The sequence below is a fragment of the Polyergus mexicanus genome, unplaced genomic scaffold, assembly GCF_030449975.1.
Source record: "Polyergus mexicanus isolate NDT 795.1 unplaced genomic scaffold, iyPolMexi1.0 SCAF_5, whole genome shotgun sequence".
In the NCBI taxonomy this organism is placed as follows: domain Eukaryota; kingdom Metazoa; phylum Arthropoda; class Insecta; order Hymenoptera; family Formicidae; genus Polyergus; species Polyergus mexicanus.
Window position 1 is genome coordinate 9879079 of NW_027223325.1, and position 24554 is coordinate 9903632.

Below are 24554 nucleotides of genomic sequence, written 5' to 3' on the forward strand. Positions count from 1 at the left end.
ACTGGCCATTACTCCTGAGCGCGCAAATTGGTACTATCTTCCGTTCCATTCGTTAATTAGTTTCAGCAATTTTCGATCCGACAGTCTCGTCGCATCGCGCCGAGTGAGAGGGTCGTGGAATTTACGTGATGCAAATTGTATTTTGTTTTTTGCAATTTTAAAAAAGATTGTATATTTTGCTATGAGATAAGTAAGGATTCTCTACTGTTTTTCTCGGGTCAAGAATATTCAAATTACTTTCGAGAGTATGCTCTCTCGTCAAGTCAGAAATGAATTTTCTCTCATTTTTTTTCGCATATTAAAATTTTATGTCGTTAGTTACGGAAATCCACGACAGTGTCTTCTAAAATGGAAAAAGGAAAGAATTTTCATTCTGAGATCGTTGGCTTTACAAAACTGTATATATAGTTTAACTTTGAGGATACGTGTCTCGCATTGGATTTTACCCTCCGCAATGTTAAGACCTGTATCTACAGTTTCAGATTGAATTTTGGTAGGAACCGTATTTTGAATCCAATACGCGCGAAGTTTAATGTTAACTAAGTTCCACACGTAGGTACAGAGAATACGAGTTTCACTTTGCCTAAATTAAATTGTATAAAGTGAAATCGAATCAAGATTCTGTTCGAATATCGATTGTCATTGTAATGAAAACAGTGAATGTGAAAAGATTAAGAAGATTTGGAAATAAAAATGTAATGACGATTGACGGAGAATAGATTCATCTTATTCGTAACGTAAGCACCGCACTCACTGACAGAAGCAGGCTCGTTATGTCACGTTCCCTACCGCGCGTTTTTAATTATATTTAATTTAATTATATATTATATATATCTCTAATTCTATTATCTATAATTATTTTGTGCAGAATCTCTTTAAAAGAATTTTAAAAATATAATAATTAACGATACACACACACGTACATACCATATATATTTTAAAGCTTTTAAAAAAGTTGGTATGTAAAATATATCTATAGATAATACTTCCGACCATCAATTTAAATTAATATGGTGCAAAAATGACTGCTAAATACATTCTCAACGTTGTCTGTTCATTCATAAAAGTTGTTGCATGAATTACGTCGCTAATTGTCTTTATCAAAGATGAGGCGCTCCCGATAATAACGTTTCGTGGGGTAGACGAGCGACCCTATACGAAGCGGCAAAAACGATTGCCGGCGAGGGTCGCGCTGAAATTACTTCTTCGGTTAAAGGCAACTTCAAAGGATTCGTTTTCCCGAGGCGTTGTCGACTGGGATTTTAGGGGCGAAATGAGGGAACCGCGCGATGTGGATGGAATCGGGCGGTTACGCAATAGATAATACGCAACGAGGGAATCATGCTGATTCAATCAGGCCTGTACTGATTTCGCTTCAGCTCGTAAGAGGGAAAACGAATGAAATACGCTATAACATGCTCGATTGATTATTATCCATCCAAGTTTTCAGAAACATTTGCTGAAGAAAATTTCCTGCAAGGATAGAATACAAAATATATCCATACAGAGTGGCCCCGAACGTTCTGAACAAAAAATTTCCTATAAACATAGATCGAAAAATGCTTCCTTAAGAATTTATCGCTCAAAAACCTCTGATGCAAAGGAAAAGCAAAAGGTAAAAAGAAAATGAAACTTAATAAATTTCTTGAAAAAAGGATAAAAATAAAAAAATAAAAATCTTTTTTTTTTTTTTTTATGAAAATAAAATTAATTTTTTTAAACTAAAATAGCACATAATAGTAGAAAATGAATACATGTAAAAAAATTGACTCTTTTCAAAATGTCCCCCTTCTAGCTCCAATACACTTTCGGCGTATCGAGTAATGACCGATCTAGTCGCTTTACGGATTTCCTCCTGATTCAACTTTAATCGATCTAATAATAAGTAACAAAAGCACTTTTTGTACGTATGAAACTGGTTATATCAAAATCTGTGGAACGTACTACAACAATCATTTTGATCTCATTTGAAAGATAATTTACGATTTTTGTTTCGATACTTTTTGTTAAAAGACGCACATTTTTCATGTGCATATTTGGAAAAATGCGTAAAATAATTACGATTTCAGAGATTTTTGAGCGATAACTTTTTAAGAAAGCATTTTTTGACCCATGTTTATAAGAAATTTTTTGTTCAGAATTAAATTTCCTATAAGATCTCAAAGTCTGGTTGGAAAATTCGGGGCCACCCTGTATATCTGACATTACATAATTGATATTACATTACATAATAAATTATTAGATAAGATTAAAATATTTAATTTAAAAAAAATTGACAATTCGTCTTTATAATAATAATTTGTTAATATTGCTCGAAAAAATTTAAGATAAAAATAAAAATAAATTTTTTCATTTCAACTATTTTTATGTAATATAAGAATCTAATATCACAATTGTAAAAAATTCTGGTACAGTAAATCTCGACATATTTCGTCCGATAATGCAAATAATCATCTAAACGCTTTAACAGCGATCAATTAAGCTCATTATGTTACCTCGATCCTATAGCATGGTTCGACAGGATTAATAGAATATAGTGAGCCTGAGGCGGTTTTACTTAACATCGATAACATTAATTAACATATCAACGAGACAATCATAGAGACGCACATCCTCCGCGGTAATATCTTCGATCTCTTCGGGTATCAAGTGCTTTATCTCTGCGCTGGCTCATTCAAATCTTGATATAATTCGTGCAACATGCGGATGCTATCGTGTCATTGTTGCGTGAAGAGACGGATATGTGCTGTGGATAGTTTACCATTGTGTCGACCGTACGCTTATGAATTAATTGCTTGCGGGTTTCGATGGATCGCGGATCCAATCGTCGCGCAATCCTCTTCGATCTCTATTGGTGCTCGGCGGGACATACATCTCCCTATAATCCGGCCGGATAAAACTTCCGAACCGAATTACGACGCCGTTAACATCCCGCAGAGAATGTGAACTTGGGGGATGCTTGTAATATCTTCTCTACGAAGAGTATAATAACTTTTCGGATAAGAGAATTTTCCAAGCTGTAACTTTTGTTTTTCAGTAGCTGTTTTTCGTGTTTGGATGGAGATAGATATATAATTCTACATGGCATATTATTTTGCGTATTTTTAAGATATTGTATATATATGATACATTATAAGAAATAATTATTTTGTTACAAAAATAATTCTACACATAAGATTACATAAATTTGATATCTTTTACGTGAAAGTGTCTATCCCATATAAAAGTCAGAGAAGCGTTTAAATATAATATTCCGAAAAAAAAAAAAACAGGAAAAAAAGAATCGATACGTCGATAAGTAATATAGGGTAGAGTAGAGGGAACAATGAAAAGCATGAGTGGCGAGTCTAGAATGGTATCAATAAGACATCGTAAATAATTGATGCGCCATGTAGCTCGAGAAGATGGGCGTTGTTACTTTCAGTTTGTCTTTCCGCCGTTCGAGGAGAAAAGATATCCATTCTTGATGCGGCTTACGCGAGTCCTACAGCTTTTTTCCTTCGCTCACTCACTCAAAAGTTTAAATCGCACCAGAGATACGTATCCGTAACGCGATTCGATAAGAAGCTTGACTCCTCAGTCATTAGATATGCAACGTAGAAAGAGAAAGGGAGAGAGAGAGAGAGAGAGAGAGAGAGAGAGAGGGGGGGGGGGAAAGCAAGGGAGTTTGAAGTTTATATATTGTCAAGGGATAAAGAATGTCGGAGATCGTTACGATCGTTACGTAAGCTAGGAATGGAAACCGACGGGGGGGGGGGAGGATTGAGGGGGGAGCAAAGAAATGGAGAATATCCGGTAAATATAGCGGTATTCTTAATTACGTGATGCAAATAAGCAAACGTTACGTTGCATCAGCAAGGAGTTGCGACTTCCATTTAGATTCCGCAGCTATCGTCGTTATTATTTGAAATATATTGTATTTACCCCTTGTCGGTATTGTACGAGCGAGTTGTCTTGTAATTACGTGAATCATTCGTAATCCTATAGAGCGTTCGCGAATCTATTGCACACGAGTTTCCTCAACGTAAATCGGGAGTATCTGAAGAAGATAGAAACAAATAATGAAAACTATCACGTAAAATCTCGGAAACAAAGGCAGAAATGAGAAGGCGTAGCGCGGAGATTCGATTGTTACCGGCAGCGTGATATAAATAAATAATTGAAATGCCAGCTTGCGCGTCACAGAATAAAGACCTCGACGCTCTTCGCGCTGTTCGTTCAGCGAGAAGCCGAGTTATCCAAACACCTCTTCCCTATCGCTTCGCGCCCCCTTGACGTTTCACGTTTCGCCGACTGCATTTGGCGTCTCGTGTCCGACCGTGAAAAGCAGGAACCGACCCTTCGCGCCCTTTCTTCTCGCACCACTGGTCGGACATCGCGGCAAAAGGAGGAAGTCCGCCAAGAGATCCGACGGACGATTCGCAGGAAATTGGATGCTTTTATTTCGCGCGATTTTCTTTCATGCAGCGGAACAACTTCTCTTTCTCCCCTTCTCTCTCTCTCTCTTACTCTATCCCGCTCTCATGCAATTCGCCACTCGTCCCTCTCTCGTCTGCACGATGAATCGAGCCCTGTGACCGAAACGGCTTCTCGAGAGTCGGGCACTCGATTGTTCTGGTTTTCCGGATTGTGATCCGACTGTTACCGTCTATACGCATTTCTTTTTGCCGATGTAAAATTCTTTCTACATCAGGATAGGAGAACAGTTAATACAACTATCGTTGAAATTAATCGTGAGAATGAAGAGCAAATATAAAAAAAAACTGTTCTTAAAAAAAAAACATTACAGACAAATATATGATAAATTAACGATCGAGTAATTAATCTTCATGTTGTACACATAGTTCTGTTATATTTAATATCTCTTCTCAGGGACGCCAATGCCCGGCGACGATAGCGTGCAATGAACGCTCCCTCGATGAATCAGAAACGCGAAGCACGCGATACGGAAATTGTCGGCCCCTCGTCTTTCTTCTCGTTAATAGAAATTATCTTACGGACGTATACGGAAGTAGTGTCTTGTTGAATTATACAGGAGCAGTGAGATCTCTCTGAGCGCGCAGGGTTTTGCGAACTACATCGGGAGGGAATATCGTCGTAGTGTCGAGGGAAGTTGCGAAACATTCGAGTACAATTTAGGGCGGCCCTGTCTAGCGGAGAGTCCCTTATAATCGCGCAGGGGTTCACCGGGGTATAAAACGGAAACTCGTGGACCGTGCTTGGCAGTGTAATGCGAAACAGACAGACCTCGCGCGTTGCACGGAAACTTTCAAGTCACGATCACGGCTACAATGCCAGTGATGTAACTATGTAATTTTGATTCTCTGTAGATGCAAATGTAAATACAATATAAACGTAGACAGATTGAAGCAATTAATGGAAATTAACCAGCGATATTTTCGATCAGTAGCATCTCTCCATTCTATTCTTTTCGCAATTTATACATAATCAGAATTAAATTATATATCTCGAATCTATTATAAATAATAATAGAAGTATATTATATATCTCAAATAGCATGAATAAAAAAATGTGCATTATTAAGTGCATTAAATTCGATATTATAGCTGGTAAATCGCGCGACGAAATGTCTTTGAGGATTCGTACGAAGATTTCTTCGTACAGATCACTGTTGACAGTTGTAAGAAAGGTACAAAAGAATCACGGCGGCGCATATATGCCACTTTGCAGGAAAGATGCTTTCTTGTCGAAGTCGCTGTCAAGCCGATGGTGGATAGCGGGTTCTCGGCAACGCCTCCTCGAAATACCGAACAATTTGGCGCGTCTTGTCGCGGAGTACCTTAATAGCGGTCGAGCCTCCGAGTGGAAAACGGAGTAGCGACCCTAGTATTGGACCGCGTGCCTACATATACCGTTTGTACATATTGTCTGTATACATCCGCACATACGCGTGCACGTTCTGTATACATGTCTGCTTGCGGATAGCTTGAAAGAGGATAAAAGAGAGATAGATAGATAGGGAAAGAGAGAGACAGAGCGAAGGAAAACCGACTAGACGGTGAGAAGGTTGCCCGGAGGCAGCGCCAAGCTTACCGATGTCAGTCAGTCAACTGGAAATCGCTTACCGTGCCCAGATCATCTCGTATTTTACATTTCCACCCGCCACGGGCGTTATTCGCCATTCGACGTTCTGCTTGCACAGCTTTCCACCACGTCTTCTTCGTGCTTACCCTCTTTCGAGTCCCCCCTCGCCGCATCTTAGAGCGACGAAGGAACGGGGTTATACTGCAAATCAATTTACCGGGGATATTCGGACGAAGCCCTCGTTCTATGAGAGCGGATTATAAATTTAAATGTAAAACCCAATACGGTTTCAAGAGGACAAAAGTGAAAAGCGTTGGTGCGATCGAGAATGATGCAACGAAAGGCATTGGTTTGCAAATACTGCCCGTGATACCTCGGGTAATATAGTGATCGATATCACATCATCATTACTCCGTGCAAAAAGTTCGAAAAAATTATATATACTTTATTACATATTGTATTTATAGATTTTCCCTGATGTGTAAATTTGATTAAATCACGACAGTTTCAGAGAGATTTATATTTGAATATATTTTCAGAATTGGGGGCGAGGGATTTTTATAAAATTCGTAACCATTATTATGTAATTCCAATAATACATAAATTGTACAAATTTAATTATTTAATTAAATAAATTGAATAATTTGATTAAATAATTCAGATAAAAGATCATTTGCTTTACGGTTTTTAAAATAAATCGGCTTAATAGAATAATATTCGCTGATGATGTCAATGGTAAAGCTAACTGAAAGATAAATCTGTTTACGCGCAAGCGTGCAGTAATTCAATTTCGACCGACTGACTTTATACGACAGAGGATACTTTAATCTAAACTCTTCAGCAGTACATTCAAAAATGTCAATTGATTTCTGCAAGCGTGAACTGGTTTCAGCTAATTTCACCATCAGATCTGTATTGCCGTTATTCGAAACAAATCTGACTTATCTGACAGATCGTGTGTACAAGTTGAAAAAAATCTTCCTTTTAAAGAAAATTAGATGCGATGGATAAATTGGTTTTACTAGCTTTTTATTATATATATATATATATATATATATATATATATATATATATATATTTTTTTTTTTAATAAGAGAAAGTAAATTAAATTATATTAAATTATTTGTGTGTGCAGTAAAGCTATTTTCAAAATAAATATTTTATTTCATAATAATATTTATTATGCTAATTTTCGGAAATTTTTAAATAATATATTTATGTAAAAAAAATATTTACCGTGATGCTTTTCGTAGATTTTTCCGTATTAGCCTCGAAAACAGAAATGATTCATTCTCGACAATTTGTAGAATCACTGTTGGAATGAAAATGTTGGTTTCGCTGAGAGGGAAAGGAGGGGGGGGGGGGGGAGAGAGAGAGAGAGAGAGAGAAGGTGGAATAAATTATTGACCCCTAGCTCTATATATTGTCAAAAATCATACACATTCTCTTTCTCTCTCTTATATAGTGCTTTACACTATTTTTATTTGGTACATACGAGTAACGTCGATATAGATTATTCTATGTTGAATGATTTTCTCGGTAAAACGCGATGAAACGGCAGTATAAGTGCCCGATAAAGTTTTAAAGGTACACTGACCTCTCTCTAGAAAATCGATAAAGGGCACAGTCTATGCTTTCTCGACGACCGTAATAAAATCATGTCTATTTTTTCGCATTAAACTTAGATTTAATTATATTTAATAATAAACGTTATTATTATTCAACATTAAAAATTCAATATTAGAAATATTATAAAATATTAAAATTTAAAATTTAATATTATAAAATAAAATGAAATTAAGAGTGACACAAAAATAAAAATATAATTGAGGAATATAATTTTTACATTATAAAGATGTTATAATTTTAAAGAGTTATGTACTTCTGAAATTTTTTATAGTAGATATTGTTAAATATATGTCGTGAAAAATTATTACCGCGTTTGAAAATTACGTTTTTACGTTACAGAACATATTTTCAGTAGTATATCTCGACGATAGGTCAGACGGTGAATCATATTTCAGCGGCAAGTGGTATTACGAGGAATTAATCAGACGACGAAGAGTCGTTTAATGTTTAAATAGCAGCGAAACAGATATTGCAGAGGAAAAGAAAGAGAGAGAGAGAGAGAGAGAGAGAGAGAGAGAGAGAGAGAGAGAGAGAGAGAGAGAGAGAGAGAGAGAGAGAGCAAGAAAGTAATTTAGCTAAAATTGAAGTCACGAGCGACTGTTCGTCGACGCGCTGCTAAGTTGATCACTTCGGTTTTTAAATCGCGAACTTCGATTCATCGAACCGTGAAGAACAATTGGCTAGTTGAGATTCTTATTTACTTCAGCTTCAATTGCATTTACGCAATAGACTTTCACGAACAGTTTCCCCGCACTTGAAATGCAAATTATTCAAATATCCGACAATTAGATTCCGTTAAGAAAGAAGTAGTTCGGAGTCCTTTTTATTCTTCGGTAATCAAGAGTTTCACGACGCTCCCGCGTCTTGTTCTCAGCAAGCTCTATTTTTTCGTTCCTTTTAAGATGCTTGAAAAAATACTGTCGATAAAATTGCACGATAGAATATTCCAAAGATTTGACTTTAATCAATCAATGAAGCAAGAGAACGCAATTGGCCGGACCACGCACCAAGATCCACATAATTTTCTTCTAACTCCTTCGTCGAATAAATCAACAAGAAGAATTTTTTCTTTGTTCCGGAAACGATCCGCTGTACGCGGAGCTTAAAAGAATAACGAGGAATAGCAAGAAGAGTGAAATGCGTTAAAAAGAGAATGAGGGCTTTGAAAACTTTTTTTCACTTCACCAACGCGACTTTTTTCCGTTTCCGTTCATGTAACGATGCTATGTACGCCGTTTGGATTTCAGATTTTCGGATATCCACGCATAGATTTTCGTGACCGGAACCTGTCAGGCTTGTATCAAAGTTTTACATATGTTTTTGACATTCGCCTCGTGTCGGGTGGTAGAACTCGAAAATGGTACGCGCGCGATGTTCGTTAACGTCGAGTCGCTGTTCTCGAAATCATTTTTCCGTCTTTTCTGATTGACGTTACCGTGTGTGATTTCAGATTATCGCGAGGGTAAAATAAGGCAGGAAAAGAGGAGAAAAAGGGACAAAGAAAAGGAGGAAAAATGGAAAACTTTGGATGGAGATGCAATTTTTAACGTCTAATGGCTATGTGTGCCCAAACAGCGTAACATAATCCGCGGCTGCGAAAAGGAATGATAGCTATGTGTCACACTGCTTGCCAATCGTTTTTATCGAAAAATCCTAAAATATCATCGCAAACTACACGCGACAGAAATAAAAGTGATAAACGGTCTGATAGTCCCTTTTGAATAAAATGCAAAATAGCGTGAAACGACTATTCTCTTTTTTGCGTGATAGAAGTAAAGGATTTTTTGGTGCGTGTGTGTACGCGAATCATCCGAGAATGCAAACTGAGGTCGTCGAGTTGAATAATTGGGCCTCGTCGGGTTTTATTAAAACATCGTCGCCAGTGGAATCGCACGAAATGTATCTGTGTAACCATCGGTGATTTATGCGAGTTATTTCGCGCTGGGACTACGCCCGTTACATCAGGTAGATGCGAGAGTAACAGAAAATGAGAATACGGGGAAATGGGTGCAACTGTTTACATGCGCATACACCGGGTGTAAAAAAAAGAACCCTTATCGTTTCTTTATATATGAATTAGTTACGTGTCATATTTTACGATATCGCATATTGGATGGTTATATACATCGAAGAGAAAATTTATTTTAGTATATTAAAATTCTAGAAATTAATATTAAGAAGTTTCTAATAATTTATCTTTTTTTTCTACAATGTTGTAATTAATTATTAAAAAATAAAAAATAAATACTCTATGTGTATTGTAATAATAAAGACAATCTTATATTATTTTTAAGATTTACTTACATTATTGTTATTCTCCAAAAAATCGGATAAGATTTTAAGGAAATAGATTTCCCTTTCGCTTTACTACCGCGAAACAGAGATATTTTTATGCGATAAATATTAAATATGATAAAATACTTACCGCTTTCCAACGTATTTGATTAATTATTATGTGCTCGATAATTTCAATGAAATTTTACATTCCACCTTGTACGTACGATACGAAGGTCTATTTTCCATATACTATTACTACCGTTGTCGTTGCTCGTGTTTGCGCCGGGAGGAATGTTATGGATGCGGCGAGCGTGTAATCAAATTTCTAACCATCAGAACGATTCCTGCCACGGCACCGTGCGCCAGTTTTAGGGATAGAGCACACAGATCCGAGCTCTCAAAAATCGGACGACAGCCGAACCCACGGCGGACGTGTCCCATCGATCGCGCCCGTTAATCCGACGGCGATCTGCAGGAGAACAAATCGCACCGGTGGTGCCAACGAGGGCGGATAAGCGAAAAGTTTGCCGTTTCTGGTTTCCGATGTGACCCGATACGCCCTGCGGGCATGTATTTTTGCGCGATAGCGCGTCAATTTTCGACGATGCACCAAATCCACGTTCTGGGAGATTTCACTATCCTCTAATGAGACGCAAATTCCGCGTAATAAATAATTTTAACGCAAAGTCGTGCATTTCGAAAATTCACAATTTTCGCGTAATGAATAATTATAACGCAAAGTTGAGGGTTTCGAAAATTAACGCATAATTCTCGCGTAAACTTTGAACATTTTACACACAAGTCATACTAATCATTTTAAGATAATAGTGATTTATAGCGAAATTGTGTATTCATGTACAATTTGTAGATTAAATGCTCGTCCTTGCGAGCGAGCGAGTAAATACCATAGAATTGCGTTATGGAATCAATTTAAAAAAATTATATCTCTTTTTTCTCAAATAGCTAAAAAAAATGATATAAATTGCTTCGAACAAAAAAAATTTCTTTGCTTTTATAAATATTTTTTCTAGCTTTCCAATTATTATGATTCGATCTTTCCATAAAATATACGAATATTAATGAGTTTAAATTCTTGGTAAATTTCATTCTTATTTGTATATCATATATAAAATTAATTATAAATACATATTTATAAAACTCATTGGTTTTAATAATATCTCATCCTTTACAAGAATAGATGTTTTCTTTTTTTTTCCGTAATCACAAAAGAAACGATGTCGCACAATTTCTCGATGTATCGGAAAACTAGAAACAATCCATTAACTAATTTATTACTGGCGAGACAAATTCTACTTGTTAGTAGCGGAGCGTGTAATCAAGGGTAAAGCTGGGGAAAAGAGAAAGAGATGAGAAGGGGGAGACAGTTCGCTTTCTCTTTTCTGTCCAGTCTCGGTTGTCTCTCTAGCTTCTATTTCTCTTCGCGGCAGTTTCATTTACCCTCGAAACTGGTGAAAGACTACTCTACGCATCCTCGAGTTCGAACGAGCATTGTCATAATGTGGAAAGTTGGCGAATTGGATCTGAAGTTTTCTGAAAACAAGACCGTCTCTGCAGCGGCTAGTCCGCGAAGAACGAATAGTGGGACGGGCGTTAAAACCGTCGCTTCGAAACGAGAATCGGAAACAATTATGCGGTCGCAAAAGCTCCCAGAGGCTCGCTAATTGCCGTTCAACTTTATCGTCGGAGACACTGTCGCGATTTAACGATTTTCATTGAGCTTTTAAGTTTGATCATTCTTCAATAGGAATTAGAGATTATTGGATGTTGCAAGTATCTACTAAATGTCCTGGTGCGAAAAGTTGTTTCTGTCTCGCGATCTCTTTACAAATTCCTTACACGAACGGAATCACGAGAAAAAGCTGGAAAAGGGACGGACGTGTTAAGCGACGTTTCGTGATCTCAATGCGAAAGGATTATACGGTGCTTTCCGGTCTGTAAAAATATACGTTTAACGTCATTAATAATATTACGTCAATATACGTTTAACGGAAAGATCGCTATAATAGAACTGTGTGTTTACGTCGTTTACACATTTATTTTATTTAAATACAAAATGTTTCGTTCTATTTCATCAGACATTACCGGTGAAGAACTTACGAACGGAAACAATGATCAGTTCGGCATCATCGAGTCGATCGGGATCAGATAACACGGTTTTTAGAACTGCATTGCGCGCCGTCGATTACAGTAACGCGATTATTTAACCATAATAACCGGTTGCGGGCTCGCGCATGCTAATGATTTATTTCAGCAGAATTTCATATTGAAAGCTCGCCTAAACCGTGCATAAACTGTGAGCCAATCATGCACGCCACGATCTAGACAGATTCGATCGCGTATAATACGTGGAGATTCGGGCTAATAAATAACGGAACCATTGTCTCATCTGCACCAGTCGATCGTAAAATCACACTAGCGGTAAACGCGGCCGCATTATTTCCAGAAGCGCGCAGATGAACGGCCGGTAATTGATAAAAATCATTCAAAATCGTTTCCCTAGCAGTCTTCTGTATAAAGCTAAAACCTAGCTGCATCATTTGTAAGCGCTTCTTATTCCTTTTTTCATAATATCATTTCATTAAACAATGTCATCGATTCAAGAAAATTAATAAAAAAAAAAAAAAAAAAAATATTAGTTAAATATTAATTAAATATATAATAAAATTCTTATTTTAGTATAATTATTTCGAGTTAATATGTTAGATTCGAATTAATATGTTAGACAATTTATCAATAAACAGTTTGACGTAATTATTAATATCACTTTCAGCTGTTGGTGAATTAATGGCTTATTGAAAATATTAAATCAAGCGTTACAACAAAAATAATTATTAATTAAGTTAGTCGATGATTTTAAGCGCTACAAATATTACGTACCGGCTTTCTTTACCTTCGCCTTGAAATTAAATTAAATTTCGGAATATTCTTACACGCGATAAGACAGCTTTGAGGCGCACATTAAACGCGCGAACTTATTCGCCGCATTTACCATGTTTGTATCATTTGTGCACGTAACGAACGTCGCGCGTGTTAGATTTATCAACGAGGCGAGTGTCTAATTTGATAAGTGTATGTAACATGGGCAAATAATACGAAATGCGCTCGGCATACATTATTACAGTTTGCGCGGTAAGCAAGCGATGTTAGAAGCGCACCTCGAAAGGGAGCGAAACGTCGAATTTCGGAAGGAATTGTAACGTTTGATATTCTAGTCGCAAACGTGATATACATACGTAATCGTGTGTTATCTTCGTAACGCTGTGTGATTCGTGAGTTATGACAATCTTACGTGCGTGCGCGGCATCGTCTCCCCACGTGAACGCAACCGATAATATATGTATTAACGTATATATATATATGTTTAATATCAGGAAATTATTTCCCTCGAGGCAAATACTTTACATACAAATTATCTTTTATTTGAATTTTTTTAACGATACATAACGTGTGTTTTTTTACTAATTAATAATAAATCGTGAAACAGGGATGACGTTTCGTGTGTTTGAAGCATTCATGAGGCAATGAAAGAAGTGATTCGTTATTCCCGTTCACCCATCCCTCGTGTAATCTTGCGACGAGCCGCGTCTCCCTAAAACGGTCTTTATTTTAGATGAATCGCCTTAATACTTTTTCACGACGTGAAACTTACTTCGTCTAACGCGCGGTGTCACTTTGCGTTCGAGACGTCAAGAGATATAAATTCCGGGATCCTGGATAGAGGGGGAGAAAGTTCGAGAGTCGCGCCGAAGCCGCTCCTGGCGCGGATTAGGCAATCTTACCGTAAAAGTGGTGTAATTTATGAAGCCACTTAAATCTTAGCCCTCGAGTATAATATCCCCTGCTCTATCCTCCGAACTACCCCTTTCGCGGAACAAGATACACTCTTCCAAAGAATTATTATTATTTTTATTTTTTTTTTTAAGAGTTTAATAACATCATATAACTTGGCAGCTCGCGAGAAATGCACTCTTTTTTAAAAGCATATATGGAACAAACGAATTTATATTGTATAAAAAAAAAATTTTGTTATTGTAAAACTCTCCATTGAACGTACGGGATATGTATAACTTTAATTGTTATACAATATTCCAATATATGGCATGTCTTTTTACGCGAGCTGTCCTAAATACATAGCAAGTAGTTCCCCAAACACTTTTAAATTATATGTTAATTGTGTCGCGTCAGTTCACATATCCATATTCGCTTGATATATATGCGTGTATCGTAAACCGAAAAGAGAAAATGCGCATTTTAACGAATCAAAGTTTCGCAACATTTTCCGCGCAAAAGTTTTCAACGGGGAAAATTAAAGCGGTCGAATATGGTTTTTCGAAAATCGGAAAGAGAATTTATCATTAGAGAGGGCATTATATAACTATGTTAAAAACTTAAACTAATGCGCAAAATAAAGAGCTGCAAGTTTTACATCGGTTAGAATTCTCTTATCGCTGCAGCTTTTGTATTATATACATATATATATATATATAATGCTGGAAATACCAAATATAATTATAATAATAGTAATATAAGCTGCAGTTAAAGTATCTTTCATTTTGCGAGAGCGCTAAGTCCGCAGCGCTTACAAGATACGCTATAAAAAAAAATGTTTACGAAAAGAGCCGAATAAAAAAGTTTAAATTAAATTTAATTTTAAATTAAAGAGTAATTAAAAAACTACGTTAATAAAAGACTTTTTAATAACAAGTTTTAAAAATTTATCTCTTACAACTTTATCTCTACAACTCTATCTCTTTAGCAGTATCATCTTCCTTCTTTGATATTCCAGAAAGAGATTTCTTTTCATTCTTCTTTTTTCTTCCTAATCTTCCAATCGCTGTAACAAGCTGCTAACCGAATTGTTAATCTACGTCATTAAATATGGACGTAATTTCTCATTTTTGAAAGGTGCGTATATTTTTATGAAGGACGTCTATCGCGAGACAAGAAATTAAAACGAAAAGGTATTAATCTGAAAGTAGTGTAAGAGCACAGTCGCGAGAGGAAGAAAGAAAGAAAGTAAGAAAGGACGAGACGCGGGAATGGGACGAAGGGAAAGAAGTTGGCGAGTGATCGAAGGCGCGAGTAGGGATCGCGTGAAAGAAGAACGACCTCGAACGATTTTCGTAGAAATTCCCGAGACGCCGGTAATCATAGCAAAATTAAGGTCGTCCATCACTCGGGGGCTCGTTCCATTTTATCATCCTACTTAATAGTATTCTGTTAATGGACGTAATTTTGTCTCGCTCACACCCTCGTCCCTTTAACCGCATACACATGGAGTGGACCGACAAGACGGAAAAGAGTGAAATGTAAAGTTGCGAAGAAGAGGTTGCACGACGAAAGAGCACGAAGCTCCGCGCTTTTCACGAACTGACAAATGAGATGCACGCTTCCGGGCTGCGTCGCATATACATCCGTCAACAGGCCGGCCGGAATATTCACGGGATATCTCATGGGTAATGCGGCAGGTACCTCTCCCGCACGATATATCGCGATGAATTAATTACGGACGCATATGCGTATACGTGCGTGCCGCGTATGCCTCTGCGTTGCTGCGAAGGCAATTTTTCAGCGTTCTGCAGGTTAATGCCTGCCTCCTGCGAGAGACGAGCGCGGATAATTAGTTACTTTGTCCGGTATGATTCGTGCGTTCGTCACATCATATTATTCATGAGATGCTTTTTAATTAACTTCTCATATTTTTCGTCGCGATCACAAATGGACGAAATTTTCGACAGAACATAAATTCTTCATATATATTTGTACAAGAACACACACATACAACATATACATACTCATATATAAAGGCTCTCATTAGCTAGCTCATTACTTTACGGATAGCCTACGGTTTCGCAATCCCGCGAATTGAATAAATATATGCGCATCTTTCTAAATTAATCCCCCTTCTATCCCATTTGTGATCTCATTCAATCACTGAATTTCGTAAATTAATATTGGAAAATTTCTCTTCATATATAGCGCTATTTTTTTCTACAGACGCATCATTCATTATTACGAATTAATTAACTTTACGGGCGAATAGCTAGATACATAGAGATACATTTATATTAATGGAACAAGAGAATTATAAAGATAGCACGGCACATTCAACGGGCATCATTTTCATTGACGGTGCGCTTCATGGTTAATTTGTGCAATCTCGGAAAGTGGCAAACATGCATGTAGTACATAGCTCTGCAACTAATTTTCGAGAGCGTACTCTGTCGAAAATTTACGAGTAGAAATTTTTACAGTCTATTCAATAAAATCCGCAAATTACTTTTACATAATTAATTTAAGCGCATCTAGAATATTATCTCTATAACATTTCAAATACGATTCGTACTGTCTTTCGTGCAAATAAATCCTCGGATTCGAGTATTATATGATATTATATTTGCTCGACTTCACAGCGAATCTAGTGTGTGTGTGTGTTTTGATTAATTATTTTTTTTATAATTCTTTAAGTGAGATATATAGAATAATAAACTATGAATAATTATTTTGCGTGACTTTATTTATCTCAGTTTATTAGACGAAATATAATTTTAACGAATAATAATTTTGGGTATTGTATTTTTTTAACGATTTTTTTTGCCACGAAATAATAATTTTATTAATAAACCGGTATTTCAGAACGAAATATTGCTATTGTTACAATGCGTGGCTTTGCAGGGAAGAGATGATATTCGGTTGCTGCTTTCGAGGCTACCGTTTATTATAGCGGTCAACTTAATATCGGATGTCGGACCCGGAATCGCGCTGTGTGGGTCGTTCGAGAGACGTTCGCGGAATGAAGTGCATGTCCAGCCAAGGACCCGACCCAATTGCGTCGCATCGGGAACGTGTGCGCGTACATCGAGATGATGCTGTGGCTCGGCATTCGGGATTAGGAGCACCTATCTTCCGGTTTTCGACTCGAACATGGGACACTCGAATGGCCCGCTCTTTGTTCCTTTCCCCGAAATTCACGTTCCATTATCAAGCTCGTACGAGTGTACCCTGAGAAGGACCCAGTCTGCGTGTGTGGGACAGCGGTAAGATAGACGATTTGCGTTCGTGAAAGAGAATTTGCCGGAAAAAGAGGATGAGACGATATAAACGGAATGCGATTTACGCGAAGAACAAGTACCTGTAAAATACGGTGTTACTGCCATAGTAAATTATTGAATTTAATGAAAAGTTCCGAGCTGATTGATACAATTCATTTAAAAATCAAATAAAACAAATAAGTCTCTCTTTTTACATTATTAGAAAGGGAATAGTGAGATGTATTTATGACAGTAGACATCTGTCATACGTAATAATATAATTCTCTATAATCAACGATCAAGCTTTTGTTCTTTGAGGGATGTGGTGAACGTGACACAGAATAGTGCAAGGTGCCTATTATGGTGTTCTACATAGAGAGAGGCCCGGAAAGTTACATTAATTATAACTTAACGAGCATGAACTACACACGTATTACACGACCACATCGTGTAACATGTGTCGTTTGTCATATTTCCACCAACTCCGTCCTATGGTCTTGTATGATATTAATCCAGCGTCATGCGTTGCGTAAACTACGAAAACCGGGTATTTCTCATTCGTAAACGTTGAATCCTCTCAAAAGATTGTGCGCAATTTAACAAACATAACTCTGCAACGGAAAGCTCGTATTTAAATCAGTTATATACATCATAGTTATCTACGATTATATGTATGTCTCGTATTTTCTATTTTCAATAGAATCAGCGCGCGAATATATATTTTTCTCCTTACCATCGATCTGCTATAGCTTTATCTTCAACACGAATGAGCTTTAGTTCATCTGATTAATCAATTATTTAAATATTTTCAGTTCACTGTTTTTTTTAATGCTTTCACGCGATATGTCTCTCGTCCATTTTTAGACGAGAGGCGTCGCAAATGATCCGCAAAATGCCCCGTAGATTGATATTGAAATTTTGCAGAATTTTTTTGCGATAAAGCCGATCAAATACCAATATTTTTCCGTACACGAAGATTTGCGCGATACGGTTAGTGTGAATGGCGCTGTTTTTTCCAATCGTTGCAGTTTCTCAGAGTGCAGCGCTCGGGAAACGGAAGAAATACGAACGGTCTTGGCCGTGTAGACAAGAGTAACGATATTTCTCACCCTCAGCTTACCGGCTGTTTTCTTGCTAACAAGTGGACTTAAAGTGGGCTGTTACATTTTTTACGCGTGTTTAAAATGCGACGCTCTCAGCATGTTACGGCACAGATCGTTTATGAGAGAAACATCTTGTTTCAGAGTATAATAAGAGAAATGTAGATTTGCATTTCATGCGTGTAAATTATTTATAAGTTTGTAATATTTTAATTGCTTACATATTCTGAATTTTTTAAAGATGCAAAGAAATTTTCCATTTTTTGCAATTGCTTAAAAATATTCGTTAAATACTCGTTAAATTACGTCCAAAAATATATTAACGTTATTACGAATAAAATATTAAATTACTGATAAAATTTTTATTTTTTAATTTACAAGAGAGCTAAATAATTATTAGATTCAAACTCTATTGCAAATTCATAGAAATTTTAATTGAGCAACAGGTTTATAGAGTTTAATTTACTTTTATTTAAATGTGGCGATATATGTGGCGGATCGTAGCTGAAAATTTAAGAAAGAGATGTACTTTCTTTCGAGAAAGATAACAAATAGCAAGAGCACACGAGCGCATATTTCTCGTTCATACCATCGTCAGAAGCACACATCCGCGGCTGTACACTTTGCGTATTTCAGAGAGCGGGAACAAAAGCCACTAGAATAAGATGCTCATATGATGCTCGGCATGTCGTAAAGCCCTACCGACTTCATCGTCGTGGCACACGACGGTACGAAAAGAGAGATTGAGGTGAAGAGCCTTGTCGAAAAATTGTAAGAACTTTTCCAGGGCTTGTCGAAGGCCTTTTCCACCCGCCACAAAGTTTGCTCATGAACATGGTCGGAGGTGGACGAGCTTTCGCGTTCTCATGGTGGGGTTAGAGAAGTGACGTGAGGTTTCTGAAAACAGTAATTTTTCTTCCCAAACCCCAATTCTCTCTTGTAGCTCTGCCGGCGTCATCTCTGATTCCTCACCTCTCCCCAAAAGTCGAGAGGGATTCGAGAACTGAACTATCGGCTCTGTAAGAGCGGAAGTATGACAAATTGAAACGACCATCGACGAGAGCGATTTCCAATCATATCGATTCCCACTTGTTTGTTCTTTAGCTACTTGTATGTGTTTGTGAGAAAAGGGGGAACTTAAAATATTTCATTTTGACAAAGATAATCGCGTAAAATTTCGAGAAAAACATTTGTCGCTTTGATATATCTTCATATATATCGTCTTCTTTGATATATGTCTGTAATTTTTGTAAAAAAAAAAACACAATACTACCTAAGAGTGCTTCCTAAATAATAAAACGTAGATCTTAAGTCATCTGCTTAGTGTTTCTACATGTTATTACATATTCAAAATTACTCCGACTCGACTGTAAGACGATGTAAGTTTACGTGTATGAAGGGTTATAACTAGAGACACAGACGCACTATATAAGTGTCGATGATACTTTTCCATAAAGTTTACGGCCGCGGTAATAAAGGGGCATGGAAGGAGGTAAAAGTATATGCCGTCAAGCGATACGAGCGGATCGAAAGAAAGGCGTCACCGAAAAAGCTACTTACGCAGTGCCGTTATGTCGGCCGATGGACACCAGTCGATATATCTGCAGCTCGACCCGCTGCCCAGTATCCGGCACGAATCTGTATGTACACCTCGAGGGCCCTTGAAGATACGGCGACTTTATTTGCCCGAAGCCACGATCCGATTTGCTGAACAGCTGCCTGCTGTCCAACGTTATATTGCACACTGAAACGGAACAAGACGTTCGTGTTGGTGTAAAAATATTGAGAAAAGTTCAACGACAGCGATACAACAGCAAATTCAATCGCTCGTATTCTACGTGAATTGTATCGCAAAATATTCTACAAATATTGTATTTTCCAGAGTTTTCCTCTTTTATTTTTTTAAGTTTTTAATAATGCTTAATACATACGTAATTGCAATTTAATTGCGTTTCTCTATTCAAGTTCAACACTTTTATTTCGCAATATCGAACTTTCGCGCTATAATCTTCACGCGAAACCACGTGAGAAAAATAGAAAGAAGAGAAAAATGAAGTGCGGCTAATAACGATTTTTCTTGCTCGTATACTTTTATTGGCGCGTTCTATGCAGCCGTGTCATTCGGGCGACGACGAGTCGCGACAACTCGACGTAATATTATGAGGCAATCTGCCATAGTGTGTAATTTGATTCTTAATTGCTTCCCTCCCAGTGGGATGTTACACAGTATGTTTCGTGATTGTGGTACAAATATTGTCTTGTAAGCCGTGATATTATATTTCTTGTGAATTATTTCCTTTTTACATCACAGATTTTATATCTCATGGATATATCAATTTTATAATTCTCATCAATTTTATAAAGTAAACTTAAAAAACTTCAATAAGAATAGCAATTTTATAAAAGCTTTTTTTTAGTTTCTTTATTTAGAGAGAGAATAAAATCCAATTTTTGTTATATAGAATTCGAAAATTATAGTTATATGCACATTGTTGCTAAGACACCAGAGATATAAATTTTTATATACTCTTGCTACAAATTTTTCATTTGCATTTTAAATAATCTCATAAACTTGCACGAGAAAGTAATTTATAAACTCTTTTATAGCCGTGTATATAGAGAGAAAGGGTCCATCTATACGGTCTCATATACAATATATTTCCTATGATACTACAAGAAATCCGTGGAGAGAAGGATTCGATGGATGGAACACGAAGGCAATATCGTTCCCAGTAACTAGTGCAAAGAAAGGTTAGATGAATGGAGCATAAGAACTTTGTCAAGAGTGATTAGTTAAAAGAAAGAAAGCTCGGCATACACAAGAGTCATTTCTTCCCGATACAATTTATTCCCTCGTGCAAAACGAGCAACATTCCATTGAGACTATGTCTCCTTTTCCTCTCGGAAATCTCGGTGTGTCTTTTGAGTGGATTGCCATTCATCCTCTTATAAACGCTCGTTCTCCTTCTTTTCTTTATTCGCTCTTTGAATTACACCTCCTCCCCATTTTCTCCGCTTCATCCCGCGAACTGTTTCCAAAGGGACTACGCTCGTCGCGCGCGCACGCTTTAATTTCCACTTGTTCGCGCGACACGGGCGGCTGCAAATGAGAAGCGGCGCGAGGCAAGTGACTTAATGGCTCGAATCTTGTTTCTAGCACCGGAACAGACACAAAGAGATTGCCCGTGTCTTTTTGATACCATGTAATTATATTTGTCGTAGGACCAAAAGAGCAAATACACGTTAGTTAATCGATTGAGAATAGTTGAGCGAAGAAAGTGGCGAACAAGGAGGAACGAGAATTTCAGAGTTTATACTTCTCTTATCGAAACATAGTAACTACGTCGTTTGCTTTAATTAATGTATGAATCAAGTATAATAATATATGCACGAGAAAATCTTCATTTTAAATAAAATACGCGATGTATATGTATATTCGATTAATTATATTATAAATTAGAAACTACGAATATATGTATCGTCATAGGTCACTTAGCGATACTTACTATTCGCGCAATGCTGCTCCAGGCCACATTGAGCGCATCTATCTGGCGAACCTGCACCGCAGCTGCATCCACCCGACGGTACACAACAAGCGCAATCGTTGCTGGATGAATTGAAGCTACAGGCACAGCCGGTGGTGCTTTGTGTCCAGAGATCAACTTGACCTGGAACAGAATACAATGTTTCATAAAATAATCAAGACATTCCGATCCATATTCATGTCACACATTTCGCCCTAAATATAAGCGCGCGTATCGATTAATAAAGTTATATTAAACATATAAAAGATACCGTCAGATAGTAATATCGCGCGTCAAAGAATTCGCGCCACCAAAAGAAAAAAAATCCTAATATTTTAAAAAATTATATGCAACATTTAAAAAAATTATATACAAGCTTTTTATTACATTTATATATGATATTCAACTTTAAAAAAGTTTTTAGAATTAAATTTCAATTTTTACAAAGCAGATGCTATATATATATATATATATATATATATATATATATATATATATATATATATATATATATATATATGTATATATATGATGTTAAAGCCATTGTGACGCTAAATTTTTCTGATAATTTTTGTAATTCTCGATCTTTTGTTCCGTGCGTATTTTAATTATCGATGATACGTATAGTAAATTTTCCATTAACATTATTGTGCATACAAATTGAAATATTATATTTCATAATTTTTAAATTATTAGCAACATTATATATATATTTATAATATTCTTATATCCAATTCACATTTTAATTAATATTATACATATCGTTATATATAAAGGTAATGTACGATACATTACGTTAATGATGTGCCTCTGATACTCCCCTATTGTATCAGAATTATAAACCCGCACGTGGGCTCTTTATTGACCATAGAAATATCGTGCATGCCATGCTGACATTACATATATCGATACGTAAATGGGACCATTGCCGAATGGCCAAATATATCGCTTCGACGAATCGTTTAACCTGCCGACGCGATCACTACGCTATATCCATCGATGTCGAATAAAGTTTGCCTATAATCGACTACGATCCAGCAGCTGCGATATTCTCCGGCTTGCGTCGAAAGCTCGTAACGAGGCGTGCTTTTCGAGGCCGCGTGCTTTTCAACAATCGAAGCTAAACATTGGAAGACTCTCCATTCTAGCTAAATGCTTCGCGAGCTTTGTCGCACGATTTTGAACGTCCACTCGATCTGCTTTTGGCTTGACATTCCCGGCACGATATTGCGTTTTTCGCCGTTGTGTCCGCGGCTCTTTTACGCTTCTCCTCTTCTATCTCCCGTATTCCCCGGCATAGTCCTTTTTTTCCCCTGTGTGCGCTCCTACGCAGCCGTATGTTCCGTACCAATAAATAAAAATGCAACGAAAAACGAGAGACAAAGAGAGAGAAAAAGAGAAAGGGAAGCGACATACAACCCCTTCGACAAGCGATTGCTCATTGTTTTTCCCCCGGACCGGATTGTATCCACCGCGCCTTCGCATTTTTATTGCCACCGCGTCCAATAATTTTTCAAATATGCCCGATGAACCGGCAAAAATACGGTTATTAATACAGTGTAAAACCTTTCCATCATCTTTCCATTTCTTCTCTTATCGAACTACGGCGTTTTACAGAGAAAGAGAGAGAGAGAGAGAGAAAAGAAAACTTCTCGTCCGATTGTGGAAAAACTTAATAAGCTGATCCTATGGAATTTGCTAAAAATCTTTAACACGTTTCTTCAAGATTGTATAGACGTCATCGAGTGTTGTGTCTAATCGAATTTTGCCTTGCATTTTTAGCAACAACGCGAAATAAAATAAAATATTAAAGACACATGTGAAAATTCTGTATCAAAGCAAAGTGAAATACCAGTAAGGGCGATAATCCGATTTTCAAGTAGACAAGCGGATACGCGTCATGGACTTCTTACGTCACGCCTGATATTACATATTTCTACTTCTCTCCACGATTTGAGACTACTGCGTAGAAATTTCGGTACTATTCGTTTCTCGGGATTCCATGATTTCACAATCAAATGGCATTCTCTGGCCGTGAAGGAAACGCCCGATGAAGGAGAATCGTTGTCAATAACGATCGTGTCTACGTCATTCTATGGTAGAATCGATCGAGGACGCCAAAAAAAAAAGATCACGACAACTTGCTCTCTAATAGAGATTTCCGGTTGATTTTACAAACGCGGAGATATGCATGCGCGATTGATTGTCTCACAATCAGAGACAGAGGAAGAATGAGAATTAAGTGGTGTGTGGATGGTGAGAAGGGAGCGCCGCCAAATAACGACCGAGAAGAAGAACGAGGAAGATAGAAGAGAGCGATGGCGAGATAGAGAGGTAGAAGAAACGGAGAACGGTGATGAGGAGAGTCCTGGCGGAGAGAGAAAGAGCAGGACGAGGAGAGTGAGATGGGGAAAGAGGAGGAGGAAGAAGACATAAATTCCATGCCAGTGTAAAAAGGGCGTTAAGAGGAGAAACCCTGGCACCCCCGATATGTCAATATCCCGAGGAAATACGGGGCGGTACTTGGCCGGAGGGATAGTAAAAATAAAGCGAACTTTATTGCCGCTGCTACTGCTGCTGCTGCTGCTGCTTTCGCCTCCTACGACTAGGTATTCCGTCGTGAGCGTCGGTGCCGTAATGGTGGAAATGTATTTCGGAAAAAAAGTACATCTATTGCGCGCGAGTCTTGTCGGATATGGATAACCAGCCGGCGGTCCTTGCCGAGGGTTAGATTTGAGGAGATTTTACGATGCGTAATATGAGTCATAAGAATCGTGGATGTGTTAGACAAAGATGATAAGAAAGAGAGAATCGCAATTGGATGCCTAATCCATCGATCCGGTCTCGATTACGATAGGAGGGGGTTTGTTTAAACGGGAATAGGGGAAGGAGAGGGACGAGCGTGATATCGCCGGGATAAAAGGAAT

The 24554-nt window shown here is 37.4% G+C and overlaps 1 protein-coding gene across 8 annotated transcripts in view; it reads right to left on the reverse strand.

The window, feature by feature from the left end:
- Nucleotides 1–24554, reverse strand: part of LOC138933701 (uncharacterized) — a 211494-nt gene that overhangs the window by 95269 nt on the left and 91671 nt on the right. For all 8 annotated transcript variants that reach the window (XM_070296657.1, XM_070296656.1, XM_070296653.1 and 5 more), the window contains 2 exons: nt 21610–21771; nt 19664–19847 (listed from right to left, as the gene is read on the reverse strand). In XM_070296657.1, the coding sequence (XP_070152758.1) occupies nt 19664–19847; nt 21610–21771 (346 nt within the window). The remainder of the gene's footprint in view (nt 1–19663; nt 19848–21609; nt 21772–24554) is intronic.